Source organism: Heterodontus francisci, chromosome 7, assembly GCF_036365525.1.
Source record: "Heterodontus francisci isolate sHetFra1 chromosome 7, sHetFra1.hap1, whole genome shotgun sequence".
NCBI classification, from domain to species: Eukaryota; Metazoa; Chordata; class Chondrichthyes; order Heterodontiformes; family Heterodontidae; genus Heterodontus; species Heterodontus francisci.
Genome location: NC_090377.1, coordinates 29,850,793 through 29,873,388, shown reverse-complemented (window position 1 = coordinate 29,873,388; position 22,596 = coordinate 29,850,793). Strand labels below are relative to the sequence as shown.

At 41.0% G+C, this 22,596-nt stretch overlaps 1 protein-coding gene across 6 annotated transcripts in view; it reads left to right on the top strand.

Annotated features, from left to right (window-relative positions):
• The first annotated feature begins 1,167 nt into the window (after positions 1-1,167).
• The window catches only part of epc2 (enhancer of polycomb homolog 2 (Drosophila)), a 62,343-nt gene continuing 40,914 nt past the window's right edge, over positions 1,168-22,596 (top strand). For 3 of the 6 annotated variants that reach the window (XM_068034955.1, XM_068034957.1, XM_068034954.1), the window contains exons 1-2: positions 1,330-1,410; positions 12,846-13,092. In XM_068034955.1, coding sequence (XP_067891056.1) covers positions 12,874-13,092 — 219 coding nt within the window. In that variant the 5' untranslated portion in view covers positions 1,330-1,410; positions 12,846-12,873. Of the gene's footprint in view, positions 1,411-12,845; positions 13,093-22,596 lie in introns of all 6 variants that reach the window. The other 3 variants (XM_068034959.1, XM_068034958.1, XM_068034960.1) reach the window with 2 other exon arrangements.

Genomic DNA, 22,596 nt, shown 5'->3' with positions numbered 1-22,596 from the left:
ACAAGACCAAAAGTGATATTGTGATGAATTCACTCTGAGAAATCATCAACTTTGAATCAGTCCAACTCAATGTCATCATAAATCTAAATATTTGCCTGATGTTAAAAGTAAACTGTATTTCAGGCTCTTTTTAATCTTGGTCTTCCAACATAATTTGAAGAGAACAGTTTTTATTTAGTTTATTCATGAGTAGTTGGGGGGTAGGGAGGTGGTGTGATAATAACATCAATACAGCCTTGATGGTGGTAATGAAGATCATAGTGGGGAATAATCACTCCAGACTAGCGGCAATCACTATGGTTTACAAATTCAAACTACCTTATAACTCTTGTAAATAAAGACATTTTATTTGTCTAAATGGTCGAGGTGCAGGATTGGCAACATAAATGAAATTTTAATGCAGTTAATTTACAGTTATAAAGTATGAAATGTATTACAGGCCCATTTAAAGAAATGGACTGTGTGCATTTTTCTTTCAAAGGTGTTGATTAAGTCTAGAAAGGGTTACATTTTAAAACAAAGATATGACAGCTGTAAGCCCTACTTTTATGGAACATTTTATATGTGGTCTTAGAGCCCTGTCAGCAGTTAAAGTAGGTAGATCTAACTTAAGGAAGCATTTACGAGGATAAGAGACTCAGCCACATCAGGTGCTGGAAAATTTACTGGCAATCCAAGGCTGCTTGAATCCCCAAGGTTGTCACTGCCTGCTGTACAAAATGTAATCAGCAAAGAGTATGCAATGAGATAATAACATATAATAAATTAGGAGAATATTCAGAAATGAGAACTGAGTTCAGGTAAACCAGCTGATCGTAAAGGTATTTTGTGTGCATGCACTGAGCAGTGTTATTTGAAGTCCTGTCTTGCACTTGACTGGGTTGTGATGGTGCGCGCGCAACCCCTCCCCCCACGTTGTTGGAGGCGCGCGCGGCTCGCTGGGATTGCTGCTTTAATGTCCGCCATGTTTGCCGTGGCGCATGTCGCGGACCGACGGCCAAATTTCGGTTTCTCGGGCTTCGCTCGGTCGGCATGAGGGGCATTTCGAAGAGCGCCCTATCGACCCAGGGGACGGACTCATTAACTCGCATCCATGAGCGGCTCCGGGCGTCCCGCCGCCGATTTAAGACTGGTTTAAAACGCCATCTTTGTGCCAGTGAAGTCCGCTTTTGTATGTGTGTGTGTTGTGTATAACCTCACGGCGATAATTGGGATTTCTAACCCCCCCCCCCCTTCGTCCTCCTCCCTCCGCACACCATGAGCAAACTCTCGTTTCGAGCGCGGGCGCTAGACGCCGGCAAACCGCTCCCCATTTACCGGGCAAAGGATCTGCCGGATCTTCAGGATTGTGTCTCCATCAATAGGGCCGTGCCGCAGATGCCGACCGGTATGGAAAAAGAAGAGGAGTCGGTGAGTGAGAGTTAGCGCGGGGGGGGGGGGGGGCGGGGAGAAAGGGAGCAGCGGCGGCCGCTGGCGCTGTACTCACTGCGCAAGCCACGGCTCCCGCCGCCATTGTTGTCCTTTCCAGCCAAAGGGCGTTTTGGCGCGGTGATTTGAAATCGTGAATTCAACTTCTTAATTAAGTCTTAATTTGTATTGTTTTTTTTAAGTCAACCGAAACGATTAATTTTTTTTAAAACAAAACTCTAAAATAACTTTGGCTTTTTTGGGGATTATGTCATATGATAACATGTCCTGCGATACGGTACTTGACGGTTTTAGTCCGTTTTGAAAAGGACCCGCCTCTTCCTCTACCCGATTGGCTGAGCGCCCTGCCCATCATGGTTGGATGCCGGCTGCCTGGGAGACGCTGGCCGCTAATTGGATGCCGACGAATGACGCTCGGCTCGTGCGGTGTTGGGATAAACATTGAGTCCATGCGCAGGCGGTTCTGGCAGCTTTTTGACAGTTCAATCGTGGATATTCCTGGTTTCTGTTTTAATGTATTTTTAAATGTGTTCCGAGAAAAAGTATGAATTATTTGCTCTAAAAATTGATGGCTTAAACTCTTAGCACTTGTCAACGTTTCTTGGAGCGAGATCTTTGGTCCATGTTGCAGGCACCTTCAGCTTCTGTTTTTGCAGAATGATCCAACCCCATGTAATGTTTACCTTTTATGCAAATGAAATTTGTCAAGTGCTTAATGTACTTTTCCTGATTTTTTTGTGGGGGGGATTTAGTATCTATTTTAATCTTGGACTGGAGATTGGTATTCAGTGACAGAATCGTTGAGGTGTGTAATCTTTCTAGAGAAAAGATGACAGACTGGTCAAGAGAGAATAATTTACCTTGTGTGTTTATAAAGTGCCATTAAATTCCTCACTGCTATTCTCTGTAATGGGGTGAATTAGATGAAACATGACATTAAGTGGTGATGTACTGAATAATCAAATAAAGGCTGACTAATGAGACTAAATGAGATACAAATGATAGGGAGATGTTCTTATGGGGTGATTAATTAGGTAAATGACTAATCTGGTTTAATTCGCTTGAACCCAATGAAATTCACTAAGAAGCATCATGGTGGGGAGAGGGAATATCATGTATCGGATCTATTCATTTGAGATCTAACTGTAGGGCTGGAAAAATGCAAACCTTCCCCATAGATTTTTTTTCCCTATTAGATCTGAGGCAGGTGAAGTGGAGAACTTTTTGGTGTTGCCATCACTTTCTGCTGCATGTTCACTAATTTCCAGGTGGTGCAGAATATGTCTACTCAAGTCAGTGTGTAAAACGGATTGAAATTAGGAAAGTACATTCTCCAGTATATTTTCTGGCATGCGTGTCAGTTGAGTGCTAGATACAAGCAACAGCAATTAATCCATCATTGAAAGTTTGGCAGAGAGAGTCTGAGAATTTTTATGGAAGCTAGGGTCTGTGGGCATGCACAGGCTGAAGAAGGGAAAGAAATTTTTCAGTTGGAGTTCCAACTGATGACTTGGGATGTTGACCATAGTCAGGAGCTCATCGCTGTCCTGGGCTGAAGTTCTGCCTTCCTAAGATGTGTCCCAATCAGCTGGGAGATGGAAAGTCTGGGCCATAATAGCTGAGTTCTGTATGCATGTACTCGGAGCAGTTACTATTTTTTCTTTTGGGAAAACATGGACGATGTTAGTTAAATGAAAATTATTCCTGATTTATGTTATTTCTTGCTGCGTTGAACCTTGATGTCCAACAATATATGCATTTCTCAAGATTTCTGTACCTTGCGCTTAACACTGGGAACTTTCTTAAATAAGTATTTTGACAGTCGACAAACCTACAATTAGATATTTTAGTATTTAAATGAGAAAATTATTGTCCTTTTCAAATCTTTAAAAAAATTTATTGCTATGGCAATCGTATAGCTACATTGTCAGACATTTTGTGTTGCATTTCTGAGTCACATATAAAAGAATATATTTGTACCCAATTTTTTTCCCACTCTTTGGGTCCTATAAAAATTTGTTCTGTTTCAATGAATTTTTTCTCCTAATTTGCTTTGCACATTATTGTACATAAACAAGGATCCTAAAGGAAAGCTACCTCAGTGAACAAATCAAACTATTCCAAACAAAATCTTGAGTCCTTTACTTTGCCATCTAAATTTTCATTTTGTTCGATTTCTTATGTTTAAACTTTTAAGTCTGTACACAAAAATATCTGCCCACTTAATTTTTCTATTTTTTGATCACTTAATTAATTTTTTCCCCCTAAAGTGTCATCGTTGAAAATTGCTTGTCAATGAATGGGCTGAGATTATTTCCTGAATTTGTAGTGTTTTTTCTCCCCTTTTCAGTGTCTATGTGCTCTCTCCTCCTGTACCATCCCAGAACTACTGCTAACGCCTTCAATTTGCCTGTGGACTCCCTGCCAGATTTCTGGTCATCAGCTGGGAATTGGCTTGCTACTTGCTATAATTTATGTGGTTAAACTATTCAGGCAAATGGTAATTAATATTGTGAACTATTTGATCAAATAGTACCACATGTATTCTGTGGAATCCATGCATGCATCGTTTTAACAACTGTAAATATTACTGATGGAGCAAGATCAGAGTGACCATCCTCTTCTCTCACTACACCTGACCTCTCCAGAGGCAAGTCCATTTCCACCCATGTCAGTCTATAAACCAGTGTTTTTCACCAGGTGCATATGGATCCCTGATGTATCAAATCCACCTGCCTGTATATTTTCAACTGTTTATATGTTTGATATTGATTTTTATGTTTAAGTTAAATTATATAGTCCATATATGAACATGTAGTGTGGATTTCCTGTCATGAACTTTCATTTTTTAAGTGTTAATACTTGCTTCCTATGATATCGTCCATCACGCTTACTTCCTATAATATCTTCCATCACACTTGCTGCTAATACCCTATTTGTTAACGTAAACTAATACACTGACTCATCATGATCTGCTATCAACATATCTGCTATCTCTATATTGTGTATATAAATACTTTTTCATATTTTTTATTCTTGATCATCACCATTTTAACTTGTGCATATAAATTAAAATAATATGCCATCAAAGTAATACATTCGTCATTCCATCTGAGATTCTTCTTGTAAAACACCTATCCTCTGGCTCAATTTGAGCAATGCCATGGAAAATCTACTAGTATGTTTATTGATAGTTTATTTTAAAGTGTTACTATAAATAGTTTATTAGGATGCATTTATTTTTGTGCTGCAGCCAATTTTAAATGGACAGACTTAAAAAAAAAACTTTTAGTTCCATGTTACTTGCATTATCGTCAGTGGAGAGTACATGATAAATCTCTCTCTGAACTGCTCTGTGACTTAGCATTTTTGGTCACTTTCCCTCTGGCCCCCTTTTTTTATTCACGAGTGGAAACGTTTCTCCTCTTGGAATGGCTGAGATCAGTAACTCATTGATCTAGAAGTTCCGAATTACAGCACTACACTTATTTATTGGTTATGAACAGAAAAAGTTGAAAATACCCAGATCAGGCAGCATCTGTGGAGAGAGAAAGTTAGTTTCAGGCCTTTCATCAGAACTTGTATGTTGATAACTGATTAGTGATATTTGCAGGAAATGCATTGTGGAACTAAGCTGTGTGTGTTATTTTGCGTTTGATATTATCAGCACATTAGCTAAATTAAAGTTTACTGCGAGTAGAAATTTCTCATTACAGGTGCATTGCATTGTATTTTTAGTTGGATTTTCAGTAATATTGCAATTTATTAATCAGTGGCCTGGGTACATACAGTTGGCTGTATTGGCAAGTACTACAATCATAAAAGCTCAATAAAGCATTAGTGTAAAATGAGATTTTTTAAAGTCGCAAACAAATTATTTCAGGGCAGTGATTTATTGGGGTTATGGGTACTATTTGAATTTCATTTTCAAGACTTTCGATATACTGTTGCCAAGTCTGTCTTTTTGACTGGAAGCTACTAAGCAGTCTTCCATTTCATATTGCCCCAGATTTTGCTGGAGTGGGGCATCTTGTGGCGTGCCCCGTTAGTTGCACTTTTCCCCTCACCTCAGATTTTTTTGCTCTGCTGGTTTCTGGAAGTGCGAGCTGATAATGGCACCACAGCAGAGAATCTGGGAGCGTGGGGAACGACTGGACCAATAGTCTACATAACTAATTAGATTTCAGGATTGAGAAAGAAATATGAAAAATGGATCAGGGAATAGGGTAAATGAGTCAAATTTGGTACAGATAGAAAAATCGGGAAAGAAAGATTTGGATTGAGAAGACAGAAAGGAAAAGTAAGAAAACAAAATTTAATTAACAAAGAACAGTACAGCACAGGAACAGGTCATTTGGCCCTCCAAGCCTGTGCCGATCTTGATGCCTGTCTAAACTAAAACCTTCTGCACTTCTGGGGACCGTATCCCTCTATTCCCATCTTATTCATGTATTTGTCAGGATGCCTCTTAAACGTCGCTATCGTACCTGCTTCCGACACCTCCCCCAGCAGCAAGTTCCAGGCACTCGCCACCCTCTGTGTAAAGAACTTGCACATCCCCTCTAAACTTTGCCCCTCACACCTTAAACCTATGTCCCCTAGTAACTGACTCTTCCACCCTGGGGAAAAAGCTTCTGACTGTCCACTCTGTCCATGCCACTCATAACTTTGTAAACCTCTATCATGTCGCCCCTCCACCTCCGTCGTTCCAGTGAAAACAATCCGAGTTTATCCAACCTCTCCTAGCTAATGCCCTCCAGACCAGGCAACATCCTGGTAAACCTCTTCTGTACCCTAGTAAACCTGGTAACATGTTAATATGTAAATTTACTGCCTGCTGGACTAAAACTCCATTTTGATTGCCGCTCAGTAACCCAGGAAGGGAACAAAAAAGGAACTTAAATCTTGTCAAATAATAGGTACTTACACTGTTAAGTTTTAGCCCTAACTTTTTGAAATGAGCTTAATTGGCAGTAAATGTGTAAATGCTGCAATTTCTTGAAACTTATGAGTTAATGGCGAAATGCCTATTTTGCAAGGCTAACGGTAGAGCAGCACAAGTTGTCCAACTTGTGATTCGTGATTCGCAATTCGCGACGCATTTCTTCGCCACAAGTTGCTGCATGATTTCAACGTTAATATTGGCGCGTGGATTAAATTTGCGGTTCTTTTGACAGCAAAATCTGGGCAATCAATATTTTTACGACATATGGTAAACTGATCTATCAACAATTGTTTTACTTTACATTTAGAATCTGGAAGGTAACTTTCTAACTATACACTTTCTCTACACCCAGGTAGCTTTTAAAATACTTTCTACAATTTTTGTGCAAGTCATATCTAATCGTGGAGGAAGTTTTACCAGGCCCTTGGAGGTGGGTTGGGGAGGATGCTGAGCAAGGAAAACTTAGAAAAGAGGATGTCGGATAGGAACGCCGATGTATTCCTGTCTCCACTCACTTTTCCTGGAGACAGCTTCTGTGCGCTGATTGGGGTCGTTAATGAATCAGGCAATTAGCAGGCATTCTCCAGGGGCAATAAAGCTTACCAACGACACGCTTGACCCCACGCAGTGTTTGCAGCTCACAAAAGGCAAGTGCACAACGGGAGGATGAAGCGCCATGAATATGCAATCTGTATGTTAAAGGTGCAAATTGGCAAGCCTAAGATCATCCGCAGGCAGAGGCTCAGGCTTGCCATTGCATTATTATCTCTTGGAGACTGATGTCGGGGATAGTGCTGGTGGTGAAGTGGCTGCCGTTTCCTCCAGCCGTCTCGCTCCTCCATCTCATCCTGCCCCTCATCTCCTGGATCTCAGCAGCAGTCTCAGTGCAGACAGTGTAAGTTGTCGGCCGCCTTTGCAATCGCGCATGCTGAATCACCCTCCCGCAGTCCCTAATTGAACAGTGATCCCGGAGATGCGCTCTTAATTGGACGCCTCCTGGAAAATTGTATCCGCGATCGGGTTCGTAACCTGAAAATGGTCCTGTCGTCCAGGAAAAAACAGGTGGTGGAAAAATTCAGACCCGTGTTTCCTTTAATCACAACTTCCAAGTAAAGGATACTACCTGTCAGACTCCCCTGTATTCCAGCAGTTGTTTTCTTCCGATAATCTTTTGAAATTTATTTTTCCGCATGTGACTTTTATAATTTAGATGCCAAAATTTAGAAACGCTTGCGTTATTGCACAATGCTATATAACTTGAGATCCAAAATTCCTACTTCAGTATTTTAATCCCAAGATATTTATTCCTTTTCCAGACACTTAAAAGTATTCTGGAGTAAAATTGGAGATGAGTGAATATTCGTTTACTCTTGAGGTATAGTGATTGCAGATTTTTCTCAAATATTAGGAAAGCAGATCTCCCAACCCTGTCTTGCAGTACCTTATCTAGTAGAGTTGACTGGCAAAATTAAAGTCAGGTGCATCACTAAAGTGTCCTTTCAAAGCACAAGACATGTATCTCGTTTTTCATGCAATTTTAGAGATTACAGCAGAGGATGAGTTTTAGGTTACTGTGCTATCTAACACTTTTGCTGCCCTTTCCAAAGATTACTTTATATTTGCTTTCAATACTTCGAATCCTACAGCACAAGAAAGGCAATTTGGCCCATAGTGCTCATGCCAGCCGTTCAATTAGCCCCACTTCCATACACTCTTTCCTGTAGCCCTGGAAACCTTTCCTTTTCAAGTGTATATCCACTTCCCTTTTGAGAGTTGCTATTGAATCTGCTTCTGCCGCCCTTTTAAGCAATGCATTTTCGATCAAAGCAATTTGCTGCATTTTAAAAACAAAAAAAAACTCTTCTCACCTTTTAATCTGGTTACTGACCCTCCTGTAATGGAAACAGATTTTCCTTATTTACTCTGATCAAAAGCCTTCATAATTTGGAACATCTTTACTAAATCTCCTTTTAACTTTCTCTGCTCTAAGGAGAACAGTCCCACATTCTCTAATCTCACTACATGATTGAACTCTTTCAACCCTAGTAACATTCTGGTAAATCTCCTATGCACCTGTTCCAAGCTCTTGATAGCCTTAAGGTGTAGTACCCAGAATTGAACACACTATTCCAGCTGAGGTTGACTTTTATAAAGGTTTAGCATAACTTCCTTGCTTTTGTACTTTCTGACCCTCTTTATTTAGCCCAGGATCTCGTATGTTTTTTGAACAGCCTTATCAACTTACATAGAAACGTAGAAAATAGGAGCAGGAGTAGGCCATTCAGCCCTTCGAGCCTGCTCTGCCATTCATTATGATCATAGGCTGATCATTCAACTCAGTAGCCTGTTCCCGCTTTCGCCCCATACCCTTTAATCCCTTTAGACTGAAGAGCTATATCTTGAAAACATAGAATGTTTTGGCCTCAACTGCTTTCTGTGGTAGCGAATTCCTCAGGCTCATTATTCTCTGCGTGAAGAAATTTCTCCTCATCTCAGTCCTGAAAGGTTTATCCCGTATCCTTAGACTGATCCCGTACCCCTGATTCTTGACTCCCCCACCATCGGGAACATCCTTCCTGCATCTATACCCTGTCAAGTCCTGTTAGAATTTTATAGGTTTCTATGAGATCCCCCCTCACTCTCTGAACCCCAGCGAATATAATCCTAACCGACTCAATCTCTCCTCATACGTCAGTCCCACCATTCCAGAAATCATTCTGGTACACCTTTGCTGCACTCCCTCTATAGCAAGAACATCCTTCCTCAGATAAGGAGACCAAAACTGCACACAATATTCCAGGTGTGGCCTCACAAAGACCCTGTATAATTGAAGCAAGACATCCCTGCTCCTGTACTCATCCTCTCGCTATGAAGGCCAGCATACCATTTACCTTTTTTACCACCTGTTGCACCTGCATGCTTACCTTCAGTGACTGGTGTATGAGAGCACCCAGGTCTCACTGCATATTCCCCTCTCTGTTTATAGCTGTTCAGATAATCTGCTTTCCTGTTTTTGCTACCAAAGTGGATAACTTCACATTTATCCACATTATACTGCATCTGCCATGCATTAGCCCACTCACTCAACTTGTCCTGCCACCTGTCAAAGATTTGTGTAAGTGAACTCCTAGGTCTCCGTTCCTGTACCCACATTAACTTAACCTGACTCCCTTTCCGTATCTGCTGTCAGTCTAGAGGGAAAAAAATGCTATTTGGTCATTTGCTTTGTATTTGGCCATGAACTTGTCTGAGTGACCAACTCCCTACCTGCATGGTCAGGCACAGTCTCAGGATAAAGGGCTAATAATTTAGGACTGAGATGAGAAATTGCTTCACTAAAGGGTACCTTAGAGGGTTGTGGATGCTCCAGCATTGAATATACTTAAGGCTGTGATACAGATTTTTGGGGTCTCAGGGAATCAAGGGAGATGGGAGGCAGGCAGGAAAGTATTGAATGGCGAACAGGCTTGCGGGGCTGTATGATCTACTCCTATTTCATATTTTCTTAAGTGTCTTTAAACACCACTTGATTATAATTACCAATTAGGATCATGCCCATTATTTACTTGCACTACAGGACAGAAACACCAACTTAACAGTTGTCTGTGATAGCTTTCTTGCTTTTTTGAGTCCAAAGGTAGTGTGTCAAGCCCCTTGTTAGAGACTTGTGCGCATAATCTGGGGTGGTAGTTCTGTACTGAGCGACTGCTGCACTGTTAGAAATATTGCTTTTCCAGATTGGAAAATGAACCACGATTCCAGTCTGCACTCTCTGATGTAAAGGATCCCACGGAGTCGAGGTGTAATTTCCCTGCAGTAAATTCTGTTCCCTAGTTGCTGACTCCATCCCCCTCCTTCGCACAGTCTGAGGCTGAACTAGACTTTTTGCGACCTTGGTATCATATTTGACCTGTGACCTCCACCTAGAAGAACAAGGACAGCAGATGCATGGGAACACCACCACCAGTAAGTTCCCTCCAAATCACACACTGTCCTGATTTGGAAATATATCGCCGTTCCTTTACTGGTGCGGGATCAAAATCCTGGAGCTCCCTTGCAGCGCTGTGGGTGTACCAGCACCAGATGGACTGCAGCAGGTCAAAAAGGCAGCTCATTATCTGGAGGGCAATTATGGATGGGCAACAAATCCTGGCCTTGCTAGCAATGCTTACATTCCATGAAAGAATAAATAAATCCTCAGATGAGCTTCCGATCACACATTTGCACCATCACTAAGACCATCCTCCATAACATTGTTCAATTGCTGAGGTCCTTACCATGCCTTTGTTCCCTCTAGATTTGAGTATTGCAACACCTTGTGGCCAGCTTCCCATATTCTACCCTCTGTAAACTTGAGATCATCCAAAAATCTGCTGCCCTTCCTTGCACCAAGTCCCATTCATCTCTGTGTGCTGACTTACATTGGCTCCTGTTTAAACAATGCCTCAACAACAGCAACCTGTATTTATATAGTGCTTTTAATGTAGTAAAATGTCCCATGGCTCTTCACAAGAGTGTTATTAAACAAAATTTGACACGAATTCACATGAGAGTTTGGGGCAGATGACCAAAAGCTAGGTTTAAGGAGCATCTTAGTGGAAAGAGAACTAGAGAGTCCGAGAACTTTAGTGAGGAAATTCCAGAGCTTGGGGTCTTTCAGCGGAAGGCATAACTGCCAGTCGTGGAGCGATTTAAAATTGGGGATGCTGAAGAGGCCAGAATTGGAGGAGTGAGGATATTTGGAAGGGTTATAGGGCTGGAGGAAATTAGAGGTAGGGAGGGGCTGTTGAAGTTCCTACAGATTGCAATTGATTAAATTACTGAAGAGACTAGAACATCTTTTCCACTGTAATATCGCTGATGACCCTTTAAGTTGCACCTTGTTAATTAAGTATAACTGTTTTTAACAGTGTACTAAGTCATAACTGCTGCTGAAAAACCATCTCTGGCCCTGGAAAACTAATTTTATATTTGTGTAATATCAGATTTTTCTATTCTGATAAAAGTTTCTGGTTTTTAATATTTAAAGCTTGTTTGATATTTCAGCTTTGAATGGGTCATTCCCAATCATTTATTTCACACTCTAAAAAATTTACTAAGTGAAGGCTAATCAGTGAATTTTATTTTTTGGTTTGCTGTCTGAGCATTTTTCAATGTGATTGGCTGCTTACCCTGCCTGATGACATCACTGGACACCTGGAGATCCCCTTCACTTCACGCGAGTGTCAAATTAATGTTGGGAAAGACGAAGTCTACACCAGAGATGTATCTTTTTGGGTAGCTTTTCTCAGTTGGCTGTGAACACCGTTGCCTTGCCGCTGACAGCAAAATTCAGGTCTCTACATCCTGTTTGGTTGCCTATTGATGCTGTGAATGGTTGTACCGATGTGGAGTATTACTGTATGTAGCTTACAATGGCATCCTTCCATCTACGAAAGATGATGGACATGCATCAAACAAATCCATTTAGGTGGGCTGTCTTCTCTTGGTGTACCTTTGCTGATGGCTGTGAAGGTCAACCCTTGAGGGACAGATTCTGTCACACATGAAGCTGCCAAGTGATGCTGTGAGTTGTTTCTGGTATTGGCACTTGTTGCCAAGCCGCTGTAGCCACTGGTCGACATGGTGGGGCACGCCAGTTGACAGGATTTGTTGCCATTTCCCTCTTTCACATTCTAGTGACTCCCAGGTGTGATAGTCGATATTTAGGGCCTTCATGTCACACTTGCAAGCAGCCTTGAAATGGAGCTTTGGGCGCCCCACTGGTTGTCCCGGACTACCTCACCATACAGATTGTCCTTGGATCTGCAGCCATCTTCCATCCTCTGGACCACCGATCCACCAAAGCCACCTCTGTTTGATTAGTGCTGATGCAGCTGGAAGTTCTGTTTTTGAGAGGACTGCTGCATTCATGATTTTGACCTGCTAGAATAATGCACCGTAGACAGCGAAGATAGAAATTATTGAGCTGCTTTTCCTGGTAGCTGCAAGTCGCCCATGGTTTACAGCAAGGCGCTGAGAATGCAGGCCTTATAAACCATCAGCTTGATCCTAAGGGTCAGATTGATATCCCATGCACGTTTTGTGAGTTGGCGAAAGGTGGTAGCTGCTTTCCCGACGTGTGTATCAAGCTCTGTGTCAAGGGACCGATTGTGGACCTAAGGTAGCGGAATTTGCAAACCTCCTTCTAGCAGGATGTTACTTTGTGTGATTAGGGGCAGACATGCAACACCTTGTCCCATGACTGTGGTCTTCCTGACACTTTTATAGTCAAGGAGAACAAGTTACAGGCATGGAAGAGGCAGTCCATGAGTCTTTGTAGCTGAGATTCCATGCGAGTGACTAGCGCATCAGTGTAGAGGAGTTCTCTGATCGGAACAGGATGTGTTTTTGTCTTCACTTTCAGCCTTGATAGATAATAGAGCTTGCCTGTCTGACTTAGTGTGCAAATAGACTCCTTTCATATCTACAGGGAAGGCGACGTCAGCACAGAGAGGAAGATGCCAAACAGAGTGGGGGCTAGGACGCAACCCTGTTTCACTCCATTCTTCACTATGAAACTGTCAGAAGTGGACCCATCAAACTGTACAGTGCAGTGCATGTTGTCATGGAAGGAGCGAAGGAGACTGAGGAGCTTCGGTGGACAGCCAGTTTTCCCCAAAATCTTGCAGAGCACTAATCTGCTGACAGTGTCAAATGCCTTAGTGAGATCTACGAAAGTAAGATATGGAGCAATCCTGCATGTGGTTTATACAAGCCTAGATATAGTGAGTTCTGTATTGGGAACATAGAGGAATTGGCCAGTTAGCCCCTCGAGCCTGTTCATTCAGTGTGATTGTGGCTGATCTGCGACCTAACTCTCTCTACCTGCTTTTGCCCCATATTCATTTATACTTCTGCCTAACAAAAATCTTCAGTCTCAGTTTTCAAATTAACAGTTGATCTAACATCAATTGCTGTTTGCTGAAGAGTTCCAAACTTAATTAGTTTGCTGATTTCACTCCTGAAGAATCTGACTCTAATTTTTCGAATATACTCCAAAGTCCTCGATTTCCCCAATTAGTTCCCCTTAATAATTTGATTACTTTGATCAAATCACCCCTTAACCACCTCAATTCCAGGGAATACAACCCCAGTCTGTTCACACTCTCTCCTCGTAGCTCAACCCCTGGAGTCCAGGTATTACAGTAAATCTGTGCTGCACTCCTTCCAAAGTGAATGTATCCTTCCTAAGGTGTGGTGCCCAGAACTGCTCATAGTACTCTAGGTATGGCATAGCCAGATCTTTGTGTAATTTCTACCCTCTCTATCCCTCTAGTTATATAAGGCAGCATTCCATTATTCTTTTTGATTATTTTCTGTAATTATTCATGACATTTTAAGGATCTAGATACCTGGACTGCCACTATTTCTAGCTTTTCAACAATTCGAAAGTACCCTGTTCTATCCTTTTTAAGTCGAAAGTGGATGACTGCATTGAAATCTATTTGCCACAGTTTTGCCCATTCTCTTAATCTATTAATATCTCTGTAATTTTACCAATTCCATCTACGCTGCTTACAATATCACCTATCTTTGCGTCATTGTCAAATTTGGATATTTGGCTTTTTGTACCATCATCTAAGTCATTGATGAATACAGTGAATAGTTGAGACCCCAACACAGATCCTTGCCTGTTATCCCAAATCTTGGTCTTATTCCACTCAGCCAATTTCCTAATCAGATCAATTTGCCTTCAATTCCATGAGCTTCAACTTCAGTTAACAGTCTCTTATTAGGCTCTTTATCAAATGTCTTCTGGAAATTCATATAAATAACATCCATAGACATTTCCCTGTTCACTACTTCAGATACATCATCATTGGGCGGCGCAGTGGTTAGCACTGCAGCCTCACAGCTCCAGGGACCCGGGTTCAATTCTGGGTACTGCCTGTGTGGAGTTTGCAAGTTCTCCCTGTGTCTGCGTGGGTTTTCGCCGGGTACTCCGGTTTCCTCCCACCACCAAAGACTTGCAGGTGATAGGTAAATTGCCCCTAGTGTAGGTAGGTGGTAGGGAATATGGGATTACTGTAGGGTTAGTATAAATGGGTGGTTCTTGGTCGGCACAGACTCGGTGGGCCGAAGGGCCTGTTTCAGTGCTGTATCTCTAAATAAAAATAAAATAAAAGAAAGTTGTCAAAATTGTCCGATGTGACCTCCCCTTTACAAATCCATGCTGGTGCTATCTGGTCAACTGAAAATATTTCAAGGTGTTCAGGCACCCCATCTTTAATTATAGACTTCTTAGAGATGTGGTGAGCATGGGCCTTTTTTTTTGGAAAGGGCAAGAGGGTCAGTAGCTTAGTCAACCCGAGGTTCTCTATTTAGTCTTTGTACCCAGCATATATATCCAGCTTCAGGAGAAAAACTGAACGTTAGCATGCTTTTCGATTGCATGCTTTAGTTTGACATTTTTAATTGCATTGCATTTTCCAGGAGTCATTTGCTAATGATTAGAAATAGGAAAACTAAAACCTCAATCACTGTTGCAGCCAGAAATTTTGACTCTTTTTAAAAATACTATGTTAGCTATATTCAAAGGATATTGAAAATATTTGTACCTTTTTGATACTGAATTCAGTACTGCTCTTAGACATCTCCAAAATGTGAATTAAAAGAAAAGCAGCTTGGTTAGATGAATGAAAAATAGTTGCAAACTGAAATTTTTATATCTTTGAAGAGAAATTATTCAAGAATATGTTCTGTCTTTTCTCTGCATGCATGTTTAATTCTTGCATCTAATGCATGCCTGTCACAGTTCAGACTGAGTTTTTTTAAAGAAAGGTAATTTTGTGCTGATCTTTTGCTGTGGAGCTGAAGATTTCCAAACACCTGCGAATCTGTAAATTTTCCTCACCAACTTGACTTCCAAGATGTGCCTCCTTATGACAGTTTGACTTTGTGGTCTAAAAGGAACATTTTGCACAAAAAAGCTCCTGGTACAGTACAGTATACGATACCATTCTGCTTACCATAAACAATGCTAAGCTGCACTAGTACTCTGTAATTGGATGGCTGCTTGGAGATGCATCAGAGCAGCTTGGATTACAGCTGCCACTTATTAACCATTGCTTGCTAAACTTGGGTTCTAGGAGCATGTGTTGAGTAGTGATAATCAGTTTGGTGCCCAAGCATAACATGCACTAAGGTTAGATTTGTGAGTCAAATGTCATCTGTAAGAATATAGCCAATTAAAGTGTGTGGATGCACAATAACATAGGGTACTAATTTTTACAAATGAAATTTTAGTTAGTTACAACTGTTTCTGTAATCTTGGAAGTATTTGTATAAAGATACAAAGCAACACCAAAAAAATTATTCAAAAACTTTCATTTGTAGATTGCCTGTGGACCGCTTTCAACATGTCATTAGATGTGTAGAAATTATCATGAAGATGAGTGCATTTGTTGTCTTTCATGTAGGTCTGTTTCAAAAAGGCAGGAATGTGGAATTTCATGTACAAATTATAATTTTTCTAAGAACAAGAGTATATTCTAGTGTGTATGCAATTGCAGAGAGAAAAAGTTTGATTACAAAAAAGTGATGATTCCTGGAGAATTTGGGAGCCCAGTCAGCTGGGAAGTAGTGTCATAGTGCAGCATGTTGGTAGATGGTCTCTAATGTGAATTCCTATCTTGCCATTGGAAAGTGGGTGCAGACTCTCATTGCCACAGAGGAAGGAAGGAGGGTAGACTGGTACATAAAATTATTAGTTGGATTGTTGATCAGCTCCAGTCAACAACTCACCCGTATTTGCTGTATGATCTAAGACGAGGAGGAGAAAATGGAGCGTGTTCCGTTTGACTCATTTTTAATCGCGTGGATGTATGGAATTGCAGCAGAGGTGGAAAACATTAGTTAGCATTGTTAGAATTATGGCGTCTCTACTATTAGTTCCAGTATAACATGTAAGATTGCAAAAAAAAGAAAAATACACAGCAGTTTGTGAACACCTGTAAAGAAAAAAAGGCAGACGAATGTTTTGTATATGTAGCAGCCTTCTGAACCTGAGGATTGTGGAGAAGGGTGAGTATCCAAGACATTAAACCTGGCTTTTACCTTTTATAGATACTGTCTGTCTTCTCTTTCCAGCATTTTCATCTCTTCCTTTTTTGGAATTTTAAACTGCTGTATGTTACTCTATTGTAGATACTAAAATTAAATGCATAATAGAGAAAAACAAAAGTAACTATCACATGCAGTCTTTTAAAGGAAATCAGGCAGTATCTGATACAGCAGAGTAAAGAGGGGAATGGATTCAATGCTAGGGTGTTATTTTTGAGATACAAAAATTTGGGACTGATTATTAATTGACTGATACCAATCTTCAGAGCTTGCTGCTTACTCTCATAAGTAAGGGCATAGAATACAAAAGCAAGGAAGTTTGAATAAACCTTTTATAAAAACATTGGTTTGGCCCCAACTGGAGTATTGTGTTCACTTCTGGAGACCACACTTCAGGAAGACTGTGAAGATATTAGAGAGGGTGCAGATAAGATTCACGAGAATTGTTCCAGTGATGAGGAACTTCAGTTACGTGGGTAGATTGGAGAAGCTGGGGCTGTTCTGCTTGAAGAGAAGATTTGATAGTGTTCAAAATCATGAGTGGTCTGGACAGAGTAGTTAGGGAGAAGCTGTTCCTGTTGCCGGAAGGGTCGACAACCCGAGGACACCAATTTATGGTGGTTGGTAAAAGCAGCAACTGTGACATGAAAAACTATTCAGCAAGTGGTTAGGATCTGGACTGCAATACCTGAGAATGTGATGGAGGAAGATTCAGTTGTGATTTTCGAAAGAGAGTTGGACAATTATCTGCCTGGATGGGTGCAGCTCCAACAACCCTCGAAGCTCGAAACCATCCAGGACAAAGCAGCCCGCTTGATCAGCACACCATCCACAAACATTCACTCCCTCCACCACCGACGCACAGTGGCAGCTGTGTGTACCATCTACAAGATGCACTGCAGCAACGCACCAAGGCTCCCTAGACAGCACCTTCCAAACCCGTGACCTCTACCACCTAGAAGGACAAGAGCAGCATATGCATGGGAACATCACCACCTGGAAGTTCCTGTCCAAGGCTCTCACCATCCTGACTTGGAACTATATCGCCGTTCCTTCACTGTCGTTGGGTCAAAATCCTGGAACTCCCTTCCTAATAGCACTGTGGGTGTACCTACCTCACATGGACTGCAGCGGTTCAAGAAGGCAGCTCACCACCACCTCAAGGGCAATTAGGGATGGGCAATAAATGCTGGCATAGCCAGTGACTCCCACTTCCCATGAATGAATTTAAAAAAAAGATAATTTGCAGAGCTATGGAGAAAAGGTGGGGGAGGGACTAGATGAATTGGGCTTGCAGAGAGCCAGCATGGACACGATGGGCCAAATGGTGGCTAATGTAATCACACTGATTCGATAAAAAAATGTTGTTATTTAACCATACCATCAGAAATATTGCCATGAAATTGCTTTGTAGTTGGTTAGTGCCCATTTATTCTGTTGGTTCCTAAAACACTTGGAAGCAGGCAGAACACACTGCTGTAATGGGAAATTTAGTATTGAGCAGTTTAAAAAAAAATAAAACTTGCTTATTTCTGTTTGTTTTGTTAAGGAAATATTTAATCAATGGACCCTGCAAACAAAATAATTGTGAACGTCTTGTTTAATCCTAGAGTGAAAAGTTAGTATTCCTTTGACTAACATTTAGTGAAATTATTCAAATAAAATTATTAGTGATTTCTAGTAAGGACCATTTTAGATTTTGCCAAAAAATTCTAAAGTTGTATAGGAATTTAACCAATTATTTTTCTAGTCCTGTGCTTATTTTAGAAATGGGTATTTCTTCAGTTACTTTTGACAGATCCGATTATTCTGTAATGTTTGCTGTTATGAACAGTAAGTATTTGCGGTAATAGAGCCAGAAGCTTTAGGTAACAGACTTTCTTGTATTGAGAAATGGTGGTGGGGGGGGGAAAGAAAGGTGATCATTGATTCAGCTCAACCCAAGTGCACACTTCTTACCTTCCATTTCTCCCATTGCTATTTTTCCTCCAGTTATTCCCAGTCCTGTAGTACAGGTATTGTGATTTTCCCATTTTTGTACCAGGTTATCAACAGGACCATTGGAAGATTGTGGGGATTTTTCATTTCTTACAGAAACTGTAGGCTATTATGGTTATATATCAGTACTCCTTTTGCAATAATCTGATGGATAAATTGAGACAAAGATTCATTAGGAACAAAGTGAAGACCCCGGTTCCATTCCCAGTTCTGGTCCTAAAAGCTTTAGAATTCCCTCCATAAATCTCTCTCTCTCCCTAAAGTGAAAGCAAAATACTGCAGATGCTGGAAATCTGAAATAAAAGCAAAAAGTGCTGGAAATACTCAGCAGGTCAGGCAGCATCTGTGGAGAGAGAAGCAGAGTTAGCGTTTCAGGTCAGTGAACTTTCATCAGATCAGAAAGGTCACTTATGTTTCAAGTTAGACCTTTCTGATCTAATGAAAGTTCACTGACCTGAAACGCTAACTCTGCTTCTCTCTCCACAGACGCTGCCTGACCTGCTAGGTATTTCCAGCACTTTGTTTTTATCTCTGTCTTTTCTTCCTTTTAAGACCTGCCTTGACTAAGGTTTTGGGTCACCCACCCCAATATCTCAAGTGGTTGGTGTCAAATTTTGTTCTACATTTCTGTGAAGCGACTTGGGATGTTTTGCTACATTAAAGGTGCTATAGCAAAAGCCTGGATTTATGTGATGACCAAAAACTTGGTCTGTGGTACTCTTTAAGGGCATTAGAGGGAGCTGGAGGGGTTTCAGAACAGAATTGGAGTCTAGGCCTAGACAGTTGCATACACATTGACCTAAAGGAATGAACTGTGTTTGCATCATTATTTTGCAAATCGACTTTTTTTGGTGGGGGGGGGGAAATAACGTACTATCATGTTACAGGACTTGAATTAATGGTTTGTAATAATAAAAAAAAATGTTTGGCATCCTGAAGAAAATGTCTTTGCTAATTATTTCCCTTTATGAGAAAGCAAAAAGAAGATTTTTGTTAGTGGTGTGCCAGTTAACTGAAGGCATATGATGCAGTCATCATAACTGGCTGAAACATAGTATTTGATTTACAATGTAACTGAGACAAAGATCAGTTTCATTCTTCTACAGAATAGTGCTGACAGTGTTCTAAAACAAAATAAGTGTATTGTTCCCATTATTTGTTATTGAGACTGAACTTTAGACAGGGTGCGAAAGTTGGGATTGGTTAAATATTGGGAGGGAAATATTTAATGAGCAAGAGCTGGTTGTGCTGATGCTTTACTGTGTACTGTGCTTTTGAGACTAATGTAACTTATCAACTGATATTTATGCATACATCACTGTCACTACTTGAATTGCCATTGTTGACCACTCCTCTTGCTATCGTATATTTCAGAAATTGAGGTAAAACTAATAAAATCTTTCCCTAAAATAACAGTAATGAAAAGTTGATTGGATGAATTGCTTATTTTAGTAAAATACAGCAGTGAGTTTGCTCAGACCTTCCTAGATATGCTTTTAACATCAAACTTGGCATGAGATAAAGTTCAAATAATATGATTGTGGATCAAAACTGAAACTAGGCATGGTGTTCCCGTCAGTTGTTTTTAACAAGCAAGGGTTATTAAAAATCTATTCTAATTGGTAGCTTCCAGCAATGTCACTGCCTAATGTAGGGCATAAAATAGTGATTCTGTGAGGGCTTGTATATGTGACCATGTCATTTTTCTGTGTAAATTTGATCATTCAAATTTCTTATCAGAGCGATGCAAAATTCTGATTTAATTCTGTTGATCCTTCCATGGTTTAGTTCCAGTTTTGTGTTGTGCGGCACTGAATCAGGTCTGATACTGCTGAGGAAAAGCAGGTTATGCCGCATTGCCAGTACATTAGTGGTTCAGTTGTATCTTGTTAGCATTTTGAATTTGAGTTCCTTTTGTTTTTGAAAGAAATACCACCAACACTATGGTTAAAGCTGTGGTGTAGCGATACAATTTTGCATTTTGTTAAATTATTGAGGTAATTTAATCTCAAAGTGGCGGGCAAATTATTAAATGTATTGGCAAAGGGAACGTTCTGGATTTGGTACAGTTAGGCTTTTGAAGTGACTCGAGACTTGTTTTGACTATTAACTTTCCATTCATTCATTTGTGATCTTATGTTGCAGATAGGAATAGCTGGAGGATGAAAACTAGCATTGAGGATTTTTTTAATTGATGAGATGTAGCTTGTGCATGCCCCCGGATCTTTGTAGTACCTTACTCCATACATTATTTACATATGGACAGAGGAAATACCTCCGTTTGCTCATAATCTGTTTTGGAAGCATGTCGGAAACTATAAGGATGTAGACTGGTTAGGGGTTTGGCAAATATAGAATCATTACATTTTTGTGCGCCTGTGTTGGCTCTCTGAAAGAGCAACTAATTTTGGTGCAAACTTTTGTCCTTTCCATCTGACTTTTTTCCAAATATTTATCTACTTTTAACAACTATTATGGATTCTGATTTCATCACACTTTCTTGCTAGGACGTATCAATGCCCTCCAATCTTTGTAAAAGGAAACTTTCCTAACCTGTCCTTTTGTCCACTTGTTGGTGATCTTAAATTTATGCTTCCTAGTTGCTGACTCATTGACCAGTGGTAATAGTTTTTCCCATTTACTTTATTTGAAACCTCTCAATTGTAATCAACTCTTCTGGATCTCCTTAACCACCTTTTGTTCCCATGAAGAGAGTCCTGGCCTGTCTTTGAAACTAAAAGCTGTCTCCAAGGTATCATCGTAGTTGATATTTGCTGGCCCACACCCTGGTCTTGATATCATTCCAAAACTAATATTATCCTTGTATTCTGAGCAATAATTTATATAGGTTTACCATTACTTTTTTTGTTTTTGTACTCTGTACCTCTAATTATGAGCCACAGAATCTCTCTCTAGCACACTTGGGACATCAGAGGTGCTATATAAATGCAAAATTGACTCTAACTTTTTCCTCACCTGAGGATTCCTCCCCTATTGTGGTTGACAGGGCCCTAAACCGTGTCCAACCTATTTCCCACACTTCTGCCCTCACCCCTTCCACTCCCTCCCAGAACCGTGACCAAGTTCCCCTTGTCCTCACTTTCCATCCCACCAGCCTCCACATCCAAAGGATCATCCACCCCCATTTCCGCCACTTCCAGCGTGAAGCCACCACCCAATACATCTTCCCTTCCCGTCAGCATTCCGAAGGGATTGTTCCTTCCGCGGCACCCTGGTCTGTTCCTCCATCACCCCTGACACCTCGGCACCTTCCCATGCAATCTCAGGAGGTGTAATACTTGCTCTTTTACCACCTCTCTCTTCACCATCCAAGGGTCCAAACACTCCCTTCCAGGTGAAACAGCGGTTTACTTGTACATCCTTCAGTTTAGTATACTGTATTTGCTGCTCACAATGCGGTCACCTCTACACTGGGGAGACCAAACGCAGATTGGGTGACTGCTTTGCGGAACACTTCTGCTCGGTCTGAAAGCATTATCCCGAGCTTCCGGTTGCTAGCTATTTCAACATCACCTCCCTTTCCCCCCCCCGGCCCACTGCTCTCATGCCCTCATTTATGTCCTTGGCCTGCTGCAGCGTTTCAGTGAACGTCAGTACAAACTCGAGGAGCAGCACCTGATCTTTTGATTAGGCACTGTACAGCCTTGCAGCCTCAACCTTGAGTTCAACATTTCAGAGCATGACTGGTCTTTTTTATATTTTTCTATTTTAATTTTTTTAACCATGTGCCTGTGTTTTTTCATGTGGACAGAGCTGCTCATTATTCTGTCATTTGACACTCTCTTTGGACTAATGCTTTGTCTTTCACCGCAACCATTAATACACTCTTTGCCTTTGTCCCATGACAGCTTTGTTATTTAATCTTTCCTGCAATCTGCCCTATCACACACCTTCCCTTTTGTTCTCTTCCCCACCAACCATCCCCCCCCCCCCCCCCCCCCCCACTTGATTACAACCTAATTCTTTTCTAACCTTTGCCACTTCTGATGAAAGGTCACAGACATGAAACGTTAACTTTGCTTCTCTTTCCACAGGTGCTGCTTGACCTGCTGAGTATTTCCAGCACTTCTGTTTTTATTTCAAATTTGCACCACCTGCAG